Here is a 17311-nt window from a genome sequence, read left to right as displayed (position 1 = left end):
TTCATGGGAAAGGTGAGTCTATGGTCCTCCTACTCTGTTGCTGTCTTTCAGCTTAGTTAACTCATTTTATAATTCTATTTTTCCACTTAATAAATCATGGATATTTTTCTAAGCCATTAGGTGTTCTTTTCAAAATGAGTTTTAATGACTAAATGGCATTCTTTCATCTCACTATTCCACAATTATTTTTAAACCTTATTATGATAAAATTCTAGAAGTGGAATTACTAGACCCGTGGCTTAAATACATTCTCAGAATTCTTCAATATAAGGCCAAGTTTTTCATGATTCGCCATTATGCCATTATTTTTTCTAGGAAGTCCTTTTACTCTTAACTTTTTGGTGTTATGTTGATTAGTTGTTACTCTCATTAACATGCAGTTGTGTGAACAATTAGTTACTCTTTCTGGTGGGTGGGTGTGTATGTTTTAGTTACTGGAAAATTCTTTATTTTGCCAAGCATTTTTATGGATTTTTATATTTAAGTTTTGAAACAGAGGTAACAGTGTAGGGCTAACCAATCTAATTAGTAAAAGAAATTAATCTAATGTGCTTTAAGAAAATTTGAAATAGGGACCATGGATCCACAGCCAATATTTGAGTTGTAGTTGGATTTTGTTTATTGTAAAATCCAGGAGTCTTTATTTTTTAAAGGTAGATATTTAACAATTATTGTTTGGTAACTGACATGTATATTTTGTCTTCTGTCATGAGCTATTGTATACCTTCTATGTGTATGCTGGTTTAAATTTTTTTTCTTTTCATTCTCCTTATGACACTCTTTTCTGGAATTATTCTATCTCCTACTTTACTATATTTCTACTTTCTTGGATGTATATGTTTGTTGATTGTTTTCTAGTAGCTTGTAAACCATTGAGTTTAGTTTAAATTATTACTCTAAATATTGACTACTTTTAGTGTATGTTAAATCCTTTTAAGTAAATGTTAGTGATGATACTAATTTTGAATGTACTTCTTAACTATGGGAACCATATCTATTTAAGTATATGTAGTACTTTGCTTAATTCTATGACCCTTTGATTTTTAGCTACTTAGGAAATGCAATATTTTGCTTATTGGGTTATGAATTATAAACTTTCATAGAAAAATATAATATAAGCAAACACAAAGAGGCACATAATATTTTCATGTATTTTCAGAGAATATCCATGTAAAATAATTCATAAATATTTACTGACAATACACTCATGTTCTTCTGTTTCTTAAAAATATCAGATTAATCAGAAGTATATGTGATAATTAACATCCAATCATTTTTGTCTTTTAAAAATCACCTTAGTACAGAAGTACCTAAGTTCATTGGGTCCATATAATATATTTCAGAGCTGAAAGATTTATGTTCCCAACATGACCTTAAAATTCTGTTATGCATCATAAGTTTTATTACTATGCTAACAGCAGTTTTAGTTTATTATTCTGTAGAATATATGTAATATTCAGGGATAGTTTTTTACTTGAAGTTTGGAAGGTGAATGGTTGTTAAGCATTGTTATTTGGTTAGCTTCAAATATTGTTTTGTTTTGTTTTGTTTTCCTAAGAAAAGATTAATGGAACTTTTTAAAAGGTTGTTTAACATAAAGGGTAAGTTTATTATACTCCCTGGCTTATTGCACAGTAATGATTGTGTCAGATCCCATATAAAGCCATGCAGTTCTTTTAAATAGTTTAACACAAAGAATATGATACATCTAAACTATACTGTAGTTCATTAATAATTTGTGAGATTAAAAAGAGGGTATAGGGGAAAATTCTCAACTTGGCTCAGTAGTGTAAAACTTCCCTTCTAATTACTAATAATTTGTTGTTTTAAAATAATTTTTTAATAAATAGAAATCAGTCCCACAGAGTTATTCAAAAAATAGTGCCTATGTTTTTATACTTTTCCCATTATATATGCACTTATATTCTGTGTTCAAGAGTCATTGAATACAAATATGCAAAATAAATAAGTATAATCTATTGTAGTTTTATTCAAGTCAGAAATACACATATGGCACATGTCAGTTAATGCAGAAAAATCTCAGTTTGAAGCCTTTGAACTGGCTGACGATCATTAGTTTTATCTGTAAGATTTTGATGTCAAGTTTTGACCTACCAGGAACCATTCCCATTGAAATGTAGTGCTGGGTAGAGTTGTAGCTTGTTTTTGTGTTTTGGTTTTTTTTTTGGGGTGGGGGGGACAGGGAGAGAGAAAGAAAGAGCGTACATGGGGGAGAGGCAGAAAGAGAAGGAGACAGAGGAGCTAAAACGGGTTCTGCACTGATAGCAGAGAGCCTGATGCAGGGCTTGAACCCAGGAACTGTGAGATCATGACCTGAGCTGAAGTCAGATGCTTAATCAACTGAGCCACCCAGGTGCTTCTAGAGATAGTTTTAATTGAATTGTGAAGGTCTACGTATTTTGAAAAAACAAGTCAAAATAGATATTTTTGTGAAGTGTCAAACAACATATGGACCAGAACATAAACTAAGAAGATATATACAGAATCATCTTCTTACTTTGGAATAATCTCTACAAATTTATTTTACACATTACATGTCTATAATAAGAAAGCACTTGTCTCCAGATTTCTGCTTGAAGATTATGCTTCTGCCCACACTGGCACTGCACCAAGCCTTTTCTTGTCATAGCTGCCAGAACTTCTCCATTAACAAATCCAGTAGATATTGGGCTGTCTTTATTTTACTGGACCTTCAGCAGCATTTGATGTGCTCAAACACTTTCTCCTTTGTTAATCATTTTCTTCTTTAACGTGTACAGAATATCCGGGAGGTTTCTTCTGCCAATTTGTATTAACATGTAGAGTTTGAATATTCATTTATTTCATACTTCATGTTTGCAAGAATTACCAATTCCTAATTTTAATATACTTAAATATTATACCTTTTACCTAAAGTAGAAAGTTAATCAGAATCGGGGCTATAGACTTTATCAGTAATTAGAGCAAAGGTAATTTGACTGGATCAGTAAGTAGTCCTTTTTATCTGAAAGTCCTTTTCTATTAAAGGATAGCTTCTAAGCAGCCTCGGCACTATTTCACCTGGTCATTTCACTCTCTTCTGGTATAGACACATTTTCTTGATAACATTTTCCTCTCCTCCTCCCTCTGTCTTGAAACACACACACATACAGACAGAGCATCTCCCAGTTCTAAACCTGAGTCTTCATCCTAACTTAAAGTCTTGTGCACTAGCATAATGCTGGCTGAGTCATCTGATGTTTGCAATTAAGTCATCTGATATTTTTATGTTCAGCTCAGTCATTATGAAAGTTCTAAAATAAGATTAGTTTAGAAGATTGCTCAGAGTGTATATATCTCTCAATAATGTGTGATATTTAAAATACTGATTTAAGAAGTAGTAAGTCTCAGAAACATTAGCAGAAGCATTCAGGATTGGTTTAGAATTCAAGCCTTCTATTATTCATTTGTACATTCAGCAAATATAGAGAACCCACTCTGATCCTGGTGTTGTATCCCCTCGTACTAGGGATGCAGTGATGGACAAAACAAAGAGCCTTCCCTCACAGAGAATACAAGCTACTTAAATTTAGTTCAGAGACTTCATATGGGCCAATAGGATTTTTCAGATACTTGTGGTGTTGACTTTTCTGTTTTCTCTCTAAACTTAAGAAGCCAATCCCTCGTCCATAAAACCAGGATGATATGATTTATTCTACCATACAGAAATGAAATGAAATGAAATATAGCTTGTGAGATTATTTTTAAGTTTTCTATATTTTGCAAGGTATTTTAAGTATTCTATATTTGCAAGGTATTCATGTATGGTTGAACATAAGAGATTAACATGGATATTTACATCTTTTTTGTAGAAATCCTATTCAAAGATGATATTTACACTATGTTATTCATTTTTAAGGGAAAATCTCAACTTTTTATAACAATTAAGACTTTCAGACATTCAGAAGATAGACTCTAAGAAGTTTTAATCTTCATATGACAATGTTTTATGGGAAGAATTATTCCTTCTTAATGGAAATTATCCTTTTTCCTATAATATTTTGATCCTGTTAATAGGACAAATGCACCAAAAGTAATAAATTTATTTATAAAACTTACTTAGTCTCAGCAGTTGTCTTCCAGACATGCCATTGAGTTCGTACTTTTTTTTTATTAAATATCTTTGTAGTGCTAATAAAAAAGTTTTATGTTTGCCCAAAGTGAAATAGAAATGTATCTGCACATGATACATTTTGCTTCTTGTTTTATTCTCTGAAAGTAGTTATCATTTAAATGCAGAGCCTTCACTTTTCTGCTGCAAAAACAGATTTATGTTATTAACTACATGCCTAGCAGCAGAATTCAGGGCACTAATTTTCTAAGTTTATGTCAGTATATTGACTCAAAGTGAATATTTAAGTGGTTCTGAGGAAAATATCACATTAGAATGAGAAGGCCCCTTTAACAAGCTTTTCGTTGATTGAGAATATTAGATACTTATGACTTAAAAATTAAGCCATTACAACGTTACATAATGAGATGCCTATGTACGTTCAACTTTAGTTTATTTGGATTATGCATGGTAAGAGGTAGAATGTTTGGAACAAATCAGAGATTCACCAAACGAAGGCTTGTCTTCATTCTCAGCTCTTCTATTTTTATCAATCTTAGAATGATGTTGAAGGTTTTCTCCCCTTGTTTCCCTTTCTCATTTAAATTTGGTTCAATTTTGAGGAATAATTAGTTATAGCCACATACTATAAAACACTTGGTAACAAGTTATACATGGAAACTGAGAATATTAGATTTATCATGGTTTTATTGTTGTTTCTTTGTTTCACTTTGTCCTATCTTTAGATTATTTTTTAGTTTTAGAAAAAAATCTGAATAATAGGCTATCTCATTTATTTATGAATTAATCAAATGGCAATGTAATGGTAGCTAATCTAAAAAGGCATTTGCTCTTTTGGATTGTATGTCTTTGAAATAATCTTCTGTTATATTCTAACTTCTTTGTATATATTCTGTCTATATATTTATCAAAACTGCATTTTAAAGAAATAAATCAAGAAAAAATATTTTTCACCACATATTTATCTCCCTTTTAGCTTATGGCTGGGATGTGTACAAATGGGGGCAGATATAAGTTTAAGACTTATTAATTTGATATTAGAGTGTTTAGTAGTATTATAGTAAATGATTTTCTAAAAGGCAGAGAGAAAGAGAAGAACAATTTCACATATATACAAAAAAGTACTTATTATTGAGGAAGCACAGGTAAAGGTGAAACCCAAATTATTTTATTTTTTTTAATGTTTACTTATTTATTTTGACAGAGAGAGAGAGAGAGAGAGAGAGGGAGGTTAGAAAACATAACCACCAGTGGGGGAGTGGCAGAGAGGCTGTTAGCCTGGAGCCCAGTGCAGGGTTCAATCCCAGGAGAGATGCGTGAGATCAGGACCTGTGCAGAAATCAAGAGTCAGATGCTAAATTGACTGAGCCACACAAGTGTCCCCCCAAATTATTATTATTTTTAATATTTTATTCTGAGAGACAGAGAGAGAGAGAGAGAGAGGGGGGGGGGGGAGGGGCAGAGAGAGAGGGAGACACAGAATCTGAAGCAGGCTCCAGGCTCTGAGCTGTCAGCACAGAGCCCAATGCGGGGCTCGAATCCACAAACCGTGAGATCATGACCCGAGCCAAAGTGGGACGCTTAACCGACTGAGCCACCCAGGTGCCCCCCAAATTTATTTTTTTATAGCTATCTCATTCTTCAATGTTATTAGAGTGCTACCTTCCCTAGTCACAACTATCAGCATATTTAACTTTGTTTCTTACTAATTTGTTTTTCTTTTTGCCAAAAAGCAGACCAGCCCTGAAGCTGGTTAGGGTCCTAAGGTATCTAGGATATGATTTTCCCCCTCCCTTTTCTGTCTGGAGATACAGTAGTGAGCATGGTAGTATGAGGGTAATTCTCTTCTTTTGCTACCAGTTTTCTTGAACTGTGGTTTTTGAGTAAGTAATCAGGACTTACTACTGCTATTTGAAATTACAATTAGCTTACAGCCCTTTCTATGCTGAGTAACAGACTCTCTGCTTTTATTTTAAAAATTTAACAGTTATTTTTGAAATAAATGTTTATATTCCTGATGAATTCCAAAGATTTTTCAGAGAGAAGAAGGTATAAATTTGAAAGATTTACATTAGCAGTTTAGATGTTTGGGTCAATTTGCCAGCAAATTGTCTGAATATTCTTGCCTAGAAAGAAGGCTATTTGATTGCTTTATTTTGTTCTCTGAAAAAAGAAAGAAATCTGATTCCACAATGACTGCTAGTTGCTTTAAGAATTAATTTTCTTGTTCTAATTTTCTATGCCCAAAAGGAATCCAGCTTTTTGGCCTAGTTTATTTAGCTTGCCATGGAAACAAAAATTCTGTGTGTGTGTGTGGGGATGGGTTTTTAGAGAACCTCAGGCATAAAAGGATTAAGTACTGTTCATAGCTGTTTGTACTTCCTGTCACTTCTAAGAAACATTCACTTTAAATGAGGCTGCCCAAGAGATCCATCAGTGAAGAAATATTCTTAGGTGCTGTAAAGCACTAAGCTGTATGCACAAACTTTTGGTAAATGTAACCCTCTACTAAGTTTTTCCAGTGTGTAAAAGTTCCTGCTCCTATTTAAAACAAGCACATGCATAACATTCTCTAGTGTAAAATATTTAGATGTACATAATCTTTATACCTGTAGAAATTGCACTATGAAATAATCAAACCTATCATTAGTTCTGCAATTGAAATTAAGTTGATTAATTCTGTCAACTATATGCTTTTACATAATAGGAACTTAACTGAAAATATTTTAACTCCTCCATCTTATGTTGTTTAGTTTTCTATATTTTCATGTAAGACTTAAAATACTACGGTATAAAAAAATTCACTGGTAGGGCACCTGGGTGACTCAGTTGAATTATCAGTGGCTTCAGGTCATGATCTCACAGTTCCAGAGTTCGAGGCTCGCATCAGGCTCTCTGCTGTCAGGGCAGAGCCCGCTTCACATCCTGTGTCTCCCTATATCTCTCTGCCCCTCCCCTCTTCTCTCTCTCTCTCTCTCTCAAAAATAAATAAACACTAAAAAAACACAATTCACTGATAATATTATTTATAGTAGATCAAAACTCAAGTTATGTATTAAAAGATAAACTGAGGCATATTAGCATTTCTAAATGTGTATTTGAATAAGCATTAATTTGAAATCAAGCAATGTCAAACCAAAAGTGATTAAGGGTCATTCTGCTAATAGGAGCTAGGGAAAAGGCTGTTATAGAGCAGAGCAGAAGTCAAAGGAAAGCGAGGAAATTAATTTATTGCCTGTAGCTTAAGTGTGTGCCTTATTTGGGAAAGCCTTGGTTGACTCCTTATGATTTGTTGTTCATAGATTTTGATTTTTTAACCTTGGAGCATTTATAGGAATTTACTATAGTTTAGGTTTCAGTTTGATTAAGTAGTCTGCAAAAGCATTAGAGCCACCTTGGTCTAATGGTATCCTTGTTTAATTACCTTGATACATGCTCCTGCAGAGTAGAATATCTTGCAAATTGTATTTGCTCCTACTGCCTGGGTTAATAGAAAAGAGAGAGCTTGTCATATGGTCATTTTATGAGTCCTTTTTTTTTTAGATCAAGGAGTGGATATATGAATTATATGTAATGAATAGTAAAAGCTTTGCAACTTGAAGTTTCATCTTGCTCAGTGAAAGCTTTTGGTTAAGAATCAGTTGTCCTCTGAAGGGTTGTCAGGAAGTATGTCTCAGGATCCATGACTATTTGTTCTAAGAATGTTAATGTTGGGTATGGTATGGTGAAGTCCCTGTGGCCACTGGGGGAAACAAGAACTAGACTTGGAAAAACAAAGTTTATTATATTCATCAGACTCAGTAAAGGAGTAACCACATGCCACACAGGGCCACAGGGGAAGTGACAAGTTTTGGTCAAGTGGCAGAAGATGGGGTGAGGGAAAAGCCTGAGCCAGAGCCTTTATTGGGTTTTCTGTGGGAAAGGCAAGGTAGGGCAGGGTAAACAGTTTAGGATTAGCTGGTTAGTATAATTCTGCGGGCTTTAGACTATAGAAGTGCTCTCTAGTTGCCTGGCATCTATCAAGCTCTGGGATAATTTAGGGCAGGGGAAATACTAGTTTGGTACCAGAGTTAAATAAGAAAGTAGCTGGGGCTATAAACTCTAGTTTGGTTGCTTTCATATGCAAATGAACATAATTTCAAATGCAAAGGCCCAGGCCCCTTTGCTGTCTCTAAGAATTGGCTAGACCTGGGAGGGGTAGTCTCTCCCAGGCCAGTAAGTATGCCATCAAAACAAAAATACGGAAAATAAAATTAGAAAGCTTGGTTTCTGTTATGCCCAGAATTTGTGATCCCCAGAGACCGCCAGGGAGCCGAGTCCGTGTAAAAGCAAAAGAGCCTTTATTCGAGCTAGCTCAAGCTCAATCCCCTACCTGCACCGACGCAGCAGTGAGATACCAGGGAGAGAGAGCGAGTTTCAAAAGGACAAAGGTTTTATTGGGGCCTAGGGGCAGTTGGTGAGGTAATGGCTGTGGCATCAGCTGATTGGCTGGGGAAGGGTCCGAGTCCTGTCAGGCAGGTGAGCTGGGGATTACTCAAGGGGAGGATGAGTGGTCAAGGTGAAGGACACAGAACAAGATGGAGTTGGCCGGCTTAGGCCTGCCCTTTCAGTTTCAGTCCTTGGTCCATGCGACACTGGGCAAGGACTAATTCCTAGGTATTGCGTTCCTTATCTGTAATATGAAAATGAAAATATTTGTTTTGCTTTACTGGATTGATGTGAAACAAATGTAAACATTTGTAAAAAATAAAATTGTAAAAAAGCTTTGATAAATATAGATTCAATATACAAATAGTTTCCCCTAGGAATTAGTGAATCCAAGATACCCCTGAAGTTTTTAAAAGAGAGAACCCTTTGGTTTACAACTGATTCTTGCTTAACCAAAATTCACTGAGCAGAATGAATACTCCCAAGTTAAAAAAACTTTTCCACTCATCATTTTGTAAGTTATCCATCTACTCCTTGATCCAAAGAAAGGGCTTTTAAAACTAACATTAAGAGAGAAACTTTCTGTTCTACTCGTCCAGGCCATAAGAACAGATAGAATTTGCAAGATACTTTACTTTGCAGAAGCATTTATGGTTTAATTTTTGTGGTACTGAGCTCTTTTCTATATTATATATTAGTAAACTGTTTTATATATTGGTATTTCAAGTCCTGTATGAAAATATTTTTACAAACAGCATGAGATTAAGGAGTCATAATATTTTGGGTTATCTGTTATGTAAAAGCAAACAGCTGACAGAATTGACCAACTAAATAACAGAATTAGTAACAGGTTTGATACATATTTTCATCTTGTAATTTCTACAATTTCCAGGTATGTGTACATCTAAATATTTCATAGCTGTAGAATAAATTGTGTGTTTGTTTTAAATAGGGGCAAAAACTTCTACCCGTTGAACATATGTGGTACAGTTACAATTGCTAATAAGTGTATGTATGTAGATTAATCTTATATATTAATTGCTATTCATTCTTCTTGAAAGAAGATTTGAAGCCATCTGAGCAAGGAATTCTGGGGTCTTCCCTACAGTGTGGTACAGAAGGAAAGTGTAGGATCTGATGAGGGAGCATAAGACCAACTGACAGGCTGCAAACACTACCACCCCCCCCACCCCCCCACCCCACCCCCGCAAGTTAGGATATGTGTGATATTCCTAGGGCATTCCTGGCTGCCCATAAACAAAGGGAAGGGGAAACAACAAATGGTTAACTGATAGAGATCATAGTCCTGCAGGTCCTGAGTCTCCCATCTATTTACAAATATCTTAGTAAATCAGTAAATCACAAGAAAAAGGCAATCCTATCAAATAGCCTAATCTCCAGAAACCTATAGACTCCTTTTCCTGGAGCCCCAAGATCACCCCTTCATAGTGATGTGGGAAACAAAGGCAGAAAGAAATGGCAGATAGAAGTAAATTTTCTTATAACCTGCAGCCCATTGACAAATACTTGAGGCTGGGAGAGTAAAACTTTTCTGCAGGAACTCCCTTCTTACTTAATGCTAATGCTTTGCTAGAGGGAAAACCTTAGCTTGACAATAGCTAGGCCTCCAGTATCCTGTGAGTCTTCTTTAGCATATGAAAATCTCATTGGAAACTTCTCCTGAACTTTACCTCCCCCAACTCCACAGTCTATAATCATGGTCCCAGGGCAGCTGTTTTCTGCCCACAGGTCCTGTCCCTGTGCTTTAATTAAATCACCTTTTTGCACCAAAGATGTCTTCAAGAATTCTTTCTTGGCTGTCGGCTCTGGACCCCATGAACTCCACCATCAACCCAAAAACTTCAGAAAGTTATAAAGCACAAACCGTGTTTATAATCAGACACAAATATCCTTAGTTTCTCTGCAATAAGAGGCCAAAAAGCAGATAAACCTTATGTTTAGCAATCAGTGCTTTAGCACTCCATTCTATTTAGAAAAGGCCTAGATGTCCAACGAGTTCAATCCCAATTATCATGAAGGCAAAACTTTAAAGTTTCAGATTACCAAAGACTGAAAGGTATCTTAACAATTACCCATGAAAATTTTGCAACAGAATTAACCATCATTTAAGTTGCCTTTTTTGCTAACAAATTGCAACAGAGACAACACAAGCTTATTTGACTTTTCAGCAAACCTGGATAAGAATAATAAGAGTTTCATGTTTAATGCTGATAGGTCTATCTTAGACCAACAAACTTAAATTAGCTTAAACACCAAAATGTTCCACCTGCATCCATTTAAAAAACAATCTGTTCCCCATGGTCAGTTCTTACCTGGGATCCCGGTGGGGAAATCTGAAATGGGCAGTCCAAGTGGGTGCTCTTCCCTCCTTGACACAGAGGATGGGAGGAGGAACCAATGAGGAGGCAGAGGATGGTATAGAATCAGTTATGTAGGCCACACCCTAGGTGATGCAGAAACAGTAGGAGGCAGAAGAGGTGAGATGCCACCAGGAGGTGAGAAAGAAGGTTCCCAGTCTTACATCTCCTCAGCTCAGGCAGGAGCTGACACCATATTTGTATTCCTTTCCACCAACAAGTGGGAATGTACAGTCCATGTCAGACCAGAGAAGACAGAATTTTCCCGAAACAAAGGGAGTTTTAGCAGCTGTTCTGCTTGGTAATATTCCTTAAAGTCCCTGTCCTGAGGTAGACTAACCACAGGTGGCTCCCATTAGAGCCATTAACCAGGAAACGAATGAGCCAGAAGCCCCCACATCTATTAGAGGGACAGAGAGAGAGAGAGTCAGATAACCATTTATTTTGCCCCTTTCCTTTGTTCTTGGGCAGCCAGGAGTGCTTGAGGAATATCACACATATCCTATCTGGGGGGAGGGGCATGTTTGCAGCCTGTCAGCTGGCCTTATGCTCCCTCATCAGGATCTAAGTTCTTTTAAAGAACTTAATGACTTCTTGTTGGGGTCCATCCTCCAGTGGGTATATTGTGCCACTGGTATATTCAACCTGAGTTGATTGGAAGACCAAAATTGGCAGCTTTTTGTAACAGGAGAGGGGCACAGCTTGGACTTGAGGGCTGGGATGCTGTCTATATGTGCATATGTGAAGACTTTCATGGTATGGGAAAGAGCTAGAGTCAAGGAAGGAATTAGAAGTGGGATTGGTTAAAGTTAAGGGCCGTCTCTCTATGGAGAGATACCAGTGTAGATAACATACAATGTTATATTACTTTCAAGTGTACAGTAATGATTCCATAGTTCCGTGTATTTCTCAGTGCTCATCAAGATTAAGTTTACTCTTGATCTCCATCAACTATTTCATCCATCACCCTACCAATCTCCCCTCTGGTAACCATCAGTTAAGAGTTTGCTTTTTGTGGGGCGCCTGGGTGGCGCAGTCGGTTAAGCGTCCGACTTCAGCCAGGTCACGATCTCGCGGTCCGTGAGTTCGAGCCCCGCGTCGGGCTCTGGGCTGATGGCTCAGAGCCTGGAGCCTGTTTCCGATTCTGTGTCTCCCTCTCTCTCTCTGCCCCCCCCCCCCCCCCGTTCATGCTCTGTCTCTCTCTGTCCCAAAAATAAATAAACGTTGAAAAAAAAAATTAAAAAAAAAGAGTTTGCTTTTTGATTTGTCTTTTTCCCCCTCCCCCCTTTTGTTCATTTGTTTTGTTAAATTCCACATATGAGTGGAATATGGCATTTTTCTTTCTCTGACATGCCTATTTCATTTAGCATTATACCTTATACATCCATCCCTGTGTTGCCAATGGCAAGATTTCATTATTTTTTATGGCTGAATATTTCATTGTATATATCATATCTTCTTTATCCATTTAGCTATAAATGGGCATTTGGTCTGCTTCCTTAGTTTGGCTGTTGTAAATAATGCATAGGGATGCAGGGGGCATCTGGATGGCTCAGTTAAGTGTCTGACTTTAGCTCAGGTCATGATCTCACAGCTGGTGGGTTCGAGTCCCCTCATTGGGCTCTGTGCTGACAGCTCAGAGCCTGGAACGTTCTTCGGATTCTGTGTCTCCCTCTCTGCCCCCTCCCCTGCTCATGCTCTGTCTCTGTCTCTCTCTCTCTCTCTCTCAAAAATAAACATTTAAAAAAAAATAATGAATAGGGATGCATATAATCCTTCGAATTAGTGTTTTCAAATTCTTAGGGTAAATACCCAGTAGAGCAATTACTGGGTCACAGAGTAGTTTTATTTTTATTTATTATTATTATTTTTTAAATTTATTTATTTATTTTGAGAGAGAGAGGGAGAGCACTTGTGCATGCATGCGTACACTCAGGTGAGGGGCAGAAAGAGAGAGAGAGAAAGAGAGAGAGAGAGAAAGAGAGGGAGAGAGAGAAGCCCAAGGAGGCTCCATGCTGGCAGCACGGGACTCGACTCATGAACTGTGAGATCATGACCTGAGCCGAAGAGTCGAATGCTTGACAGACTGAGCCACCCAGTCGTCCCTATTTTTAACTTTTTGAGGAACTTTCTTACTGTTTTCCACAGCGGCTGCACCAGTTTGCATTCCCACCAGTAGTGCACAAGGGTTTCCCTTTTCTCCACCTCCTCACCAACACTTGTTTCTTGTGTTTTTGACTTTAGCCATTCTGACACATGTGAGGTGATAGCTTATTGTAGTTTTGATTTGCATTCCCCTCATGATGAGTGATCTTGAGCATGTGTCTGTTGGCCATGTGTATGTCTTCTTTGGAGAAATGTCTGTTCATGTCTTCTGCCCATTTTTAACTGGATTATTTGTTTGTTTGCTTTCTGATGTTGAGATGTATACTTTTTTTTAATGTATTTTGGATACTAACCCTTTATTGGATATGTCATTTGTAAATATCTTCTCCTATTCAGTAGGTTGTCTTTTAGTTTTGTTGGTTGTTTCCTTTGCTGTCCAGAAGCTTTTTATTTTGATGTAATCCCAAAAGTTAGTTTTTTCAAAAGCCAAGTATTTTAAATTTGAACTTGGCCTTCCATGTTTTTATGAAGGTATCTTTGCAATGTAGGCAAAGAGAATATACTTAGAATTTGATATGATTTAAAGAATGATTTATCATTTTAACATATTTAGACGCATGCTATATGAGCCCTCATATTACCATTCTTACTATGGGCCCCACAGTTTTAGAGGTCTTACTTAAGACTTGAAAATTATGACAAAAAGATTATGTAACTACATAAATGCATATATAATTATGTGTAAATGCAGTATTTCTGAAGGCTAAATTATGATTAAATTGTCATACCATTTCTATATCTGCTAATGTTTATATTTTTAGTAAACTTCATAATCTTTTAGGTATACCAATATTGAATTTATATTCTAGTTTTAGTTAGATTCAGATTTAAATATCTAATTTCAATTACTTTGAATGTTTTAGATAAGATAGAATTTAGCAATTGATCTGTTCTAACTATTTCAGTACTCAAATCTAATTCTGACTTTTTTTTAATAAAAGAAAGAAAAAACACTAATGACCATCAAATATCACAAATTTAGCCAAGAAAATGAGGTACCATTTTAAGAATCTTTATGCAGTGTCTTTGAGAAGAACCACGTTTCTCATTATCCATGTATATTTTGTCATTTCCTTATCCCTTGGTTCAGCTCAGTTTTAATTCAGTGAATGTATGTTACATTCTTCTCATTCTTGACCTTTCTTTCCATCTAAGTATTTCCCCCACACCCAACACATTTTAAATAAAGATATAAAATGATTTCAGAATTTATTTTTGTCACAAGAGGCAATTTTTGACATTTTAGTTAAATTTCATATTTTAGGAGTAGTTGCGATGACCATGATTAACACTTTTTATTAATATGAAGAGATACAGTGTGAAGGTTTTAAGACGTAATTATTTAAACAGAATTCATTGAGAATATAGCCCTGTCATTCTATATGGAAAAGTTCAGGATGCGGTGTAGACATGCATTTCCTGAGAAACAAAATCAGTTCTTATTAGAAATTATCTAAAATAAGAATAATCATTCTTATAATCAGAGGCTCTCCAATGGGTGAAATGCTTGGAGTTTTAGATACTGCTTTTGATATTTCACAAATTTTATTATTTGCATCTTGCTTCACTGCTTATATTCAAAATGGTTACTTTGCTTATTCAATAAGCTATAACAGGGGCACCTGGATGTCTCAGTCGGTTGAGTATCTGACTTTGGCTCAGGTCATGGTCTCATGGTTCATGAGTTCAAGCACCACATCAGGCTTGCTGCTGTCAGCCAGTCACTGCAGAGCCCACTTCAGATCCTCTGTCCCCCTCTTTCTACCCCTCCCCCACTTGCAGACTACAAAAAAAATAAATATTTTTTTAAAAATGAGCTATGATAATGCTGGTTTGCCTTAAATTCAAATGTAAGAATTACATAAGACCCATGATTGCTAGGATGAAAAACATTTAGATGAGTAATTGCATGTATCTTTATGAGATTATTGGATCACTCCTATGTTTATCAGGGGTGTTTTGCAAAATTATATCCACAGTTCCAAAGGAACTTATTGTTTTTTCTGGATAGTATCCTCTCAATTTAAAGCTAGCAACTTGTAAATGAAATTTCAGATACAGATTATTTTTAAGTTTGCTTGAGAATATAATTCTTTTTTCATGGAAATGTACAGTAGATATTGAAGACATTTAAGTGTCATAACTATCCTGTAGACTGAAGAAAGTAGTCAATCTGTTAGAAACTACTAATTGAAATTCAACGAATCTTGATTAAGTGACTCTCTACTGCCAATTAGAGTAAGAAACTGCAAACAGAATGTGTCAAATAATCATATTATAAATCACTGAAGTCTGGTATTAAGAAATAAAATACTTATTCACGATAGAAAATAGTTTATTATTTCCAGTATATATTAATAGAAATGAGAAATTATGATAACTAGCATGTTTTTCCAAAAAGGCTATAAAATTAACAGAATGGTTTGTTTTTCATCTATTGAAAGTTATCACTGTTTCTATACAAATAAAATACAATTACAATCTAAATTTATAATGTGCAATTATCAATATTATATGTGTAAATGCGGACGATGCCAGCTTACTTCAAGATACTTAGAGATTTTTATTAATTTTTTAAAAAAGGATCAACAAAGTGTATTTATTTTTGAGACTGAAACAGAGCATGAGTGGGGGAGGGGCAGAGAGAGAGGGGGACACAGAATCCAAAGCAGGCTCCAGGCTCTGAATTCACCAGCCACCAGTGGGGCTTGAATTCACCACCCATGGGATCATGACCTGAGCTGAAGTTGGACGCTCAACTGACTGAGCCAGCCAGGCACCCTTCAGAACCTACATTCTTAACCAGAGGTTCATGGTTAAAATCCTGCTGCATTATTGGTTTGAATAGCTTAATTTGTATCCTTTTTATTCATGTTTCTTTGCTAAAACTGAAAATATCAGAAGTAATCATATCTGCTTAACCACTGTGGTTTTATAATCACTTAATTTTTTTTTTCCTTCTTGCAGTGGGATGCCATCACTGAAATGGATGAACACAATAGGCCCATTCACACGTACCAGGTATGCAATGTAATGGAACCAAACCAAAACAACTGGCTTCGTACAAACTGGATCTCCCGCGACGCAGCTCAGAAAATTTATGTGGAAATGAAGTTTACATTAAGGGATTGTAACAGCATCCCATGGGTTTTGGGGACTTGCAAAGAAACATTTAATCTGTATTATGTGGAATCAGATGAGTCCCATGGAATTAAATTCAAGCCAAGCCAGTATACAAAGATTGACACAATTGCTGCTGATGAAAGTTTTACCCAGATGGATTTGGGTGATCGTATCCTGAAGCTAAACACGGAAATTCGTGAGGTGGGTCCTATAGAAAGGAAAGGATTTTATTTGGCTTTTCAAGATATTGGGGCATGCATTGCCTTGGTCTCTGTCCGTGTTTTCTACAAAAAATGCCCCTTCACTGTTCGTAACTTGGCTATGTTTCCTGACACCATCCCAAGGGTTGATTCTTCTTCTTTGGTTGAAGTAAGGGGCTCTTGTGTGAAGAGTGCAGAAGAGCGTGACACTCCTAAACTATATTGTGGAGCTGATGGAGATTGGCTGGTTCCTCTTGGAAGGTGTATCTGCAGTACAGGATATGAAGAAATTGAAGGTTCTTGTCATGGTAAGAAAGATGCATTCAAATAATTTATCATGCATTTAAATAATGTTTTTAAAAGGGTAAATTTATTATACATTTATTTTCAAGTGATAAATTTTTAAATGCTATTACTGGTAGAATTAATTATGCAAGAAATTATTAACTATAAGATAGTTTCTTACTACTTTTCCTCCTGGAGAGGATATATGAAAATATAAAATAAATTGTATACCATGACAAGTGTTGCTCCATACTGAATTCGGTAAACCAGTTAAACTATATGAATGGCTGTATTCACCAAATTTTTATAAAGGAAAGCAACATTAATAGCAGCAACAAAAACCAAAAGGGATTCAAAATGAACATTTGCTCAACTTTCAACATTTGCTCAATGATGACCTATAGAGAATGTGGCATTTAAAGATAGTTTAAAAATAATTCTCTCATGTTTACTGATAGTAATTGTATAGTACATAGAGAAAATGAACTTATATTTAAATAAGTGATAAATTCACATATATGTTACAAAAACATATAGGATAGTTTATACAGGTGTTGTGTTTGGTGATTGAGTAGTGACTATACTAGAGCTTAATTTATCTTTTGAAACTATTAAATACA

General features: G+C 35.8%; 1 protein-coding gene across 4 annotated transcripts in view; it reads left to right on the top strand.

The window, feature by feature from the left end:
- EPHA6 (EPH receptor A6) overlaps window positions 1-17311 on the top strand; it is an 889565-nt gene that overhangs the window by 157496 nt on the left and 714758 nt on the right. For all 4 annotated transcript variants that reach the window (XM_025913797.2, XM_086675668.1, XM_086675669.1 and 1 more), the window contains one exon: window positions 16051-16714. In XM_025913797.2, the coding sequence (XP_025769582.2) occupies window positions 16051-16714 (664 nt within the window). The remainder of the gene's footprint in view (window positions 1-16050; window positions 16715-17311) is intronic.

Source organism: Puma concolor, chromosome C2, assembly GCF_028749965.1.
Source record: "Puma concolor isolate L17-30 chromosome C2, mPumCon1.1.hap2, whole genome shotgun sequence".
NCBI lineage: Eukaryota > Metazoa > Chordata > Mammalia > Carnivora > Felidae > Puma > Puma concolor.
The sequence above is the reverse complement of the archived record's forward strand: the minus strand, read 5'-3'. Positions and strand labels throughout refer to the sequence as shown.